This window comes from Mesoplodon densirostris, chromosome 7 (assembly GCF_025265405.1).
Source record: "Mesoplodon densirostris isolate mMesDen1 chromosome 7, mMesDen1 primary haplotype, whole genome shotgun sequence".
NCBI lineage: Eukaryota > Metazoa > Chordata > Mammalia > Artiodactyla > Ziphiidae > Mesoplodon > Mesoplodon densirostris.
Genome location: NC_082667.1, coordinates 15,523,373 through 15,530,964, shown reverse-complemented (window position 1 = coordinate 15,530,964; position 7,592 = coordinate 15,523,373). Strand labels below are relative to the sequence as shown.

The window sequence follows — 7,592 nt, the reverse complement described above, 5'->3', positions numbered from 1 at the left end:
AGACTGCAGGCCCCCAGGCCAGCCAGATCCTCAGTTTGGGCATTGGTCTCTCAGCTGCGTGTGTGTGTGCACACACACACACGCACACACAGACGCACACACACACAGAGAAACACACACACACAGAGCCCACCCCAATAACCACTCAGCCCATAGCTGCAGCTACACCCACTGGTGCATCCAAACCTTGGCTATTTGCCCATGAGGACTTGATTCCAACCTGTTTTTCAGCCCTCAGGAAACAGAAGCCTATGTGTTTTCTCAGTGGGTCTGTGAAGGGGCTTCATTACATCTTTTCCTTTCCAGTGAGGAAAGGCATTCCAGCCAGGAGAAATTCTTCCCCAGGGAGGGGATGAGTAGGGAATGGCAGGTTTGTTCTGGACAATACCCTTTGGAGTGATGGGAAGTGGCACCCAGCGAGCTCCGCAGGGTCCCAGGGAAGTGGGGTCAGGAGGCCAGAGTGTCTGCTGTGGCAAGGAAAGAAACTAGGGTGAGCAGGTGGGAACACACAAACAGAGGAAGGCCGTGATGAAAAGAATTGACAGGACATGGCCCTTAGAGCCATGGGGTGAGAGGAGCCCTGAGTGTGGGGACAAGACCAGGAAGTTACTCCTTAGGATCTAAGGCATCAAGGCGCTACACACAGATGAGGTGGGGGCGGGGCCAGCCCTGCCTACGTGGTGCTCTGACCATCATTTCCTGGCCAGAAAAAGGTGCCTCTGTGTCAGCAGGAAACAGCCTCTGGAGAGGTCTGACTGATAGGAGGGGTAAGAGTGCTTTGTAAACTGTAAAATTCTGTACATGTGTTTGTTCACTGTTATTCTCCTTCTGAGCATTAACCTTGGAAATTGTAACAAGTGGCAAAGTGGGTGATGGCACCGATGTGAAGAAATGGGAAAGCCAGTGTTGGTGTGTGGAGTTAGAAAGAATTATAGGCTATAGAGGGGAGTGAAGTGGATTCTTGGAACAAAACCCAGCTCAACGCCCCATCACTTGTGAGAAACAGGCTGGGAGGGCATTACCTGCCTCAGGTCTCATTCAGACCCCTAAGAGACCACCCCCTAGTGAAGGCCCAGGACAAGGAGGGATAAAACAGGTGCTTCAGGTGGGAAGCACCTGTTTTATCCCTCCTTTTATTCATGAAACCAATGTTTGTTGGATACTATTGCGTGCCAAGTCCTGCAATTAAAAGTGTGATTACAACTGTGGTAAACACTATCAAAGAGATGTTGGGGCTTCCCTGGTGGTGCAGTGGTTAAGAGTCCACCCGCCGATGCAGGGGACACGGGTTCGTGCCCCGGTCTGGGAAGATCCCACATGCCGCTGAGCGGCTGGGCCCGTGAGCCATGGCCGCTGAGCCTGTGCGTCCGGAGCCTGTGCTCCGCAACGGGAGAGGCCACAGCAGTGAGAGGCACGCGTACTGCAAAAAAAACAAAAAACAAAAAAACAAAAGAGATGTACATGGTGCCATAAAGGCCTATAATCAGGGTATATAGGGGCCTATGATCAGTATAACTGAACTAATCTGATAAAACCAAGGAAGTGTTGATAATGAAGCTAAGATCCAAAGGAAGAGCAGACATTAATTAGATTAAGAGGGGAATAGGAGAAACCCAGGCATGAGGAATGATCTAGGCAAAGACCCTGAAATGAGCCAGAGTGCCATGTGCATTGGCTAGCTTCTGCTGCATAACAAGTCACTCCAAAATTTAGTTGCTTAAAACAACAACCACTTTTTTTAACCCACAGTTTTGTAGGTCAGAAATTTGGCTGGGTTCAGCAAAACAGTTCCAACAGTCTAGGCTAGACTGTGGCACTGACCTTGGCTGGGGCTTACTCATGCATCTGTGTTAGTTGCCAAGTCAGTGAGGAACTGGCTGACCATTGGCTAGGGCTCTTTGGTTCTTCACCTCATGGTCTGTCATTCTCCAGCAAGCTACCCTGTGTTTCCTCCATAAGGCAGTTAAAGGCTTCCAAAAGGCAGCAAAAAGGGACAAGCTCCAAAGCTCAGGTACTTTTCATGCTGCTGTACGCATCACTCTGACTATTGTCTCATTGGCTAAAGCAAAGCACATGGCTGAACCCAAATCGGTGTGGGAGGGAGGGCACTAGCCAAGGGTGTGGTTATGGGGAGAGGTGAACAAACTGGGGACTGTAACGTCAGTGGGAATTAGAAGAAAGCAGGAAGACCAGAGAGTGAATGTGAGGGGGAGCATAGTAAGGGTGAAACTAGAGTTGGGCAGGAGTCAGGACACGCGGAGCCTCCAAGAGCACTCAGAGAGTTGGGTCTTTACCCTAAAAGCAGGCCAGCACTCTGGTTTCTGATTCTCTGTCGTGAGGGCTTGGTTATCATAAATAAATCCTTTGAAGGCCGAACTGCCCTGGGTGACCTGGTAAAACGGCTCTTCCAAGCTTGAGAAGCCCAAGACCACTGGGGCTACCTAATCCCAGACACACTCTCTCTATCCCAGGACAACAAAGCTGTGAACTCCACCCTAGGGATCAGCTGTTTTCTTGGAAAAAGAGCTGGGGAAGATGTTAGATTGCCAAGGATGGGAAAGGAAGTAAGCCAGCTGCTGTTCCACCAGTGTAGACACCAGTACACCTGCACTACTTGTTAAAATCCTGGAATACTTCCAGACCACTGATAAGCAGCCACTGGCCTGAGCCAACACACCCCTTGAATATCCCTCCCCCACCTGGCTATCCTTTCCACAGACCCAGCAATTAATAGAGGTAACATCTGGCACAGGAAAGGGTCACCAGGACCTCATCTGGATCTCCAGACATTGATTCGGCAAGCCATACCACTTGTTCAATATTTTGAACATCACCCCTGGCTATAAGGTGCCTGGTCTCAACTGACCGGAGGGAAATGAAAGCGTGAACTCAGTGTTGAGGGTGATGAGGGTGACATGAATTCTGAAAGCCAGCAACTGGTCATTGAATCCCCACCTCCATCTCCTTCTCTCTCCTCCCCACAGCCGGAAACACCTAGACCCCACCGATTTCTGCCTTTGCCCGTTCAGAATGTCCCATAATCACACTCAGACATTATTGCACTCTTTTATTTACAGAAAACACAGATAAAGCATTTCAATGTTCATTTAGCAAACCGAACCACTCTTTTTTTTTTTCTTTTTGGCACAAAGAAATATCACAGATGGACCCCAAGATCAATCAGAAAACCATAACATTTATCAGCCATCACTGGTCCAGGGGCAGCCACAAGACTCAGACAGACGAACAGCATTGCCACAGACTGGAAAAAATAAACAAGGTCCACATTCACCTCACAGTAAAAACCTGCTCACCTGACAGGCAAGGGCGGGCAGGAGGGGGCAGTTTCTCTGCTCCAAGGGGAGGGGCAGTGGGCATTGGGGAGCAGAAGCAGGATGGGGAGGGATAAACGCCATTCATAAATTAGAGAGAGGTGGCCTTTTTGTTTTTAACTTCTTACCTCGTAGAAGTAAGACAGTGCAAAAACTACCACACCCTCGCCACTCGTCCATTGGAGAAGCTTCAGAAGTTGTGTGGTTTGGGGTGTCTCTCCTCTCAGGTGCCCGTGTGTGTGCGCGCATGTGTGAACGTGTAAGTGCGGTGCTTGTAAACATAGTCACCATCTACCAGAGACACACATCCTTGTGTCTGAACGGGGTGGGGCCGGGGCTGGACCCCACTTCAGGCCCCCTCTGCCCCAGAGATTCCTGTCCAAGACTTAGTGCAAATTTCAGAGACAAAGAGAGGCAGAGGAAGCGGGGTCTGGACAGGGGGCAGGGAGGACACAAAGACGGGGTGGGAGAGGGAGGGGGAAATAAGGCAACAGTTCAAAACGGTCCATTTTATCAAAGCCGACACCGTGACCCCCTCGCCCCCACCCACAGAGCCCTGGTCACGAGAAAGGGCGGAAGTCCCGCCCCTCCACCAGGCTGATGGAGGGGTTCTTGAGCTCCTCCTCCGACTTGGCCAGCTTGTAGCCCAGCTGCGCCAGCACCCGCTGACACGCGTTCTGGGCAAAGGCCACGATGTCGTAGGAGAGGCGGAAGCGCCACTTCTCGGCCGTGGCCGCCGAGTTTCGCACGGTGCCGTATTTGTGCTTGCCCAGGGTGGGGTCTCCCCGCGTGTTGTTCTGGATCCAGCGCGCCACGTGGCTGTCCAAGGGGATGCCCAGGAAGCCGTAGATCTCCTCAGTCTTCTTCATGGGGTTCCTGGCCAGGTCCTCGTAGCGTACCAGCATGTACTTGCCCTTGAGCCACGGGGGCCGCATGAGGCCGGTGGACACGGAGTTGGAGAAGTCCTCGCACACCGTGGTCAGCTGCGTCACGTCCAGGTTGTAGGGCTTCCTCCCGGTGCCATACCAGAGCCGCCAGAGCCGGTACGTGTCGCGGAAGGTCTCACTGCGGGAAGCCAGAATGCCACGTGGGTCTCGGACCAGCTGGATGACCTTGAGGTTTAACCGGGGGTCTTCAACCAGCGCCCGCAAGTCGTTAACCTCGGGCACCCGCACCGTCTTAATGGCCACGTGGCTGCGCTCCCGACAGGCCTCGGCGGCCACCGTCAAGTTCAACAGGCCGCACTTGCGCACGCAGTCCCCCTCCTCCAGCACCAGGTCTGCGGAGCCCGGAGGGTCGCACACGGGGCGAGAACACAGTACCCTGCTGGCCCCGCGGCGGAAGATCCTGTCGGTGGTGTGGTTGACGGGCGGCGGCTTGATGTAGTTCTCCAGGAAGTAGAGGTCACAGTCGTAGAGGCTCCTCAGGAGGTCACGGCTGGCTCCCAGCATGACACGCCGATCCGCGGGGCTCTTGCCCTGGGTGAAGCGGGGGATGAGCGTGTTCTGGACGTGGTAGAGGGGCTCAAACAGGTAGAAGACGTCCAGGTGCTGGTTGAAGAGCTGGCCCACGAAGGAGGAGCCGCTGCGCGTGGTGGCCAGGATGAGGATGTGGGTCTTGCGGGAGAGGTTATAGGCGAAGGTGGGGCTCTCTTCGCACAGCCGCTCGGCCAGCCCCGCCTCCGCCAGACCTGGGCAGGTGTGGAAGGACTTGGCGGTGAAGGTGCGAATGGCCGTGTACTGGATGGCGATGGAGGCCAGGGCAAGGAGGAGGACGGCCTTCCAGGAACATTGCATGGCTGGGCACCTTCATGGGGCTGCTTCTCCACCATGTGAGGTCTGTGGGCAAAGGCGGGCAGCCATCAGGGAGCAGCCAGGCTTGGGTGCCTCCCAAGGCCAGAGGCACTGGCTTGCTCCCTTGGAGAAGCTGGTCTCTAGCCCGCCTGGGGAAGGGCTCCAGCTCCCTGCGTCAGTGCTCACACATGCATCTGAGGCCTAAATGGCTCCTGCACTAGACTTTACCATTCTCTGGGAACTCCTGGGAACTATTAGGGACTGATTCCCATACCCTGGGGGTTACCCTACAGAAGGCTGCGGGGCCTCCCATCATGAGCTGAGTTCCTTAGCGGGGCCTGACTGGGCAAGACCCTAACACTCCCAACTCCCACACTTGGAAATGACCAGTTCCCACCTCAAGCCATTCCCCTGTCACTGCCTGTCACCCCTGCTGGCATCTCCTGAGCCCACCTGCATCTTCTTCACCCCCACGAGCTGGCACCCAGTTCCCCAGGTGGTCATCTTTCCTCCGTCCCCTGCCCACCCCCAAGAGGAAGAAGAGTCCATGCCAGATGCCTCCCCCGGCCCAAGTCCTCATGCAGAAAGAACCCCTGCACGCCGTGAGTTGGTGGGCTGCCAGCATCCCATGCCTCCTGGGCCGGGAAAGGTGGACAACTGTGTCATGCCCTCCCCCCGCCCGCCCCCCAAATTTACAGATGCGGGTGACCAGCTTATTCCAGAAGAGGACTCCTGGGGCTCACGGAGTCCCTAAGAGTCAGCTGGCCCAGAGCAGAGACAGGGTCCAGGGGCTGCTGAGAAGCATCCCTTCCTGGGCCCCAGCGTCCTCCAGGATTTGCTCCTGGCCACTGAGGGAGGGGTCCAGGCCATGGGACAGATGACCCTACTGTCAGCAGAGTGAACTGGTTCCTCCAGCCCCCCTCCCCAGCCAGTCCTCAAGGGCCTCCATCTTCAGGCCCTTACCCCCTTCTGCCCACAGGGTGAGCGCAGGGACCCCACTGTGAACCGGCAGGGCAGTGAGAAGAGGAAGGGGTGGTACAGAAGGGGCATCTCAAGGAACTGAGAAAGCATGGGGGATGGGGAGGGCAGGGAGAGTGGGGAAGAGGTGCTAAGCTGGGCGTCTGAAAGCCGCCCCCGAGATGGGCTAGCTCGGTGAGCAGCCCTGGGGAAGGCGAGGCAGAGAGGACTCCACGACTTACCAAAGAGGGGCTGTTCTGAGCTGGGCAGTCCGCAGCCGCCAGGTCTCCAGGCCCAGACGGCAGTCACTGCCTGTGCAGCAGCCCTGTGGCCAGAAGACTGCAAGGAGAGAGGGAAGGCAGGGGTGCTGAAGGGGGGCTCCAAGCTCCTCCCTCCCCACCTCTTCTCTCCTGTGTCCTGCACCCCACAGACAGCTCTCCAGGGCTGGGCAGCAAAGGCCCTGCTTGCTCTCCCAGATTTATCACTGACTCAGAGCTCCAAGTAACCCATTGCCATCTCTGATCCCCTGGATCTAGCCCTCTGAGGCCTGGGCTGCATCCCACCCGCTTCACCCACCTCTTCCACCCCCTACCCATATCCTCCTAGCAAGTCTCAGTCCCTGTGCTCACACCACGCCCCAGTGGGCAGGGAGCTGGCAAGCCGGCCCGCCCAGCTGGCTGAGCGTTGGTGCCCCACTTGGGCAAGCCCCCCGTGGAGGCACCCCTCCCAGCTACCACCAGAGGGAGCTGCGAAGAAATCCACTGGCCGCAAACACCCCCAGGCCTGGCGAGCTCAGTTCAGCTCTGGTGACCAGACTGACCCAACCAGACACAGCGGCTAGTGCCCAAGAACGGAACAGTCAGAGTCAAAGTTGTCCCAGCAAATGGGGCCGGGGCACAGTCCAGACTGGTTTTGCAGTTAAAATCAGCAGAGCATCCTGACCCTTTGCAATTCAACTTGTTCAGTGATTCCCCAAGAAGGGGGTTAGCGGAAGTCAGCAAGGACAGGGGTGCTCACCCCAGATCTCCAGGCGGAAGCGGTGGCTCAGTCGAGACCACCCACGCACTGAGGCCCACGAGGAGGGGACAGCCAAGAAGTGAGGTTCCTCTTCTAACCACACGGAGATAGAAGAACGGCTACCTGAAACTCAAAGCAAAAGTGGACCAGGGAGCATCCGGGATCTGGAAGCTCTTCACAGATCCTAAGTTAAAACACCAAGATGGCGGGCTTCCCTGTTGGCGCAATGGTTGAGAGCCCACCTGCCGATGCAGGGGACACGGGTTCGTGCCCCGGTCCGGGAAGATCCCACGTGCCGCAGAGCGGCTGGGCCCATGAGCCATGGCCGCTGATCCTGCGCGTCCAGAGCCTGTGCTCCGCAACGGGAGAGGCCACAACAGTGAGAGGCCCGCGTACCGCAAAAAAAACACCAAGACGGCAACATTATTTTTGTTAGTGTCTACTGAGTACTTCCTAAGTGCTAAGCGGTTTCCCCGCCCTAGCTCATCAATTC

The 7,592-nt window shown here is 56.0% G+C and overlaps 1 protein-coding gene across 1 annotated transcript; it reads right to left on the bottom strand.

The window, feature by feature from the left end:
• Nucleotides 1–3,892: 3,892 nt before the first annotated feature.
• Nucleotides 3,893–5,128, bottom strand: CHST1 (carbohydrate sulfotransferase 1). Its single transcript, XM_060105452.1, has one exon. It carries the CDS (start codon nucleotides 5,126–5,128, stop codon nucleotides 3,893–3,895), a length of 1,236 nt encoding a protein of 411 aa, XP_059961435.1.
• Nucleotides 5,129–7,592: the final 2,464 nt, after the last annotated feature.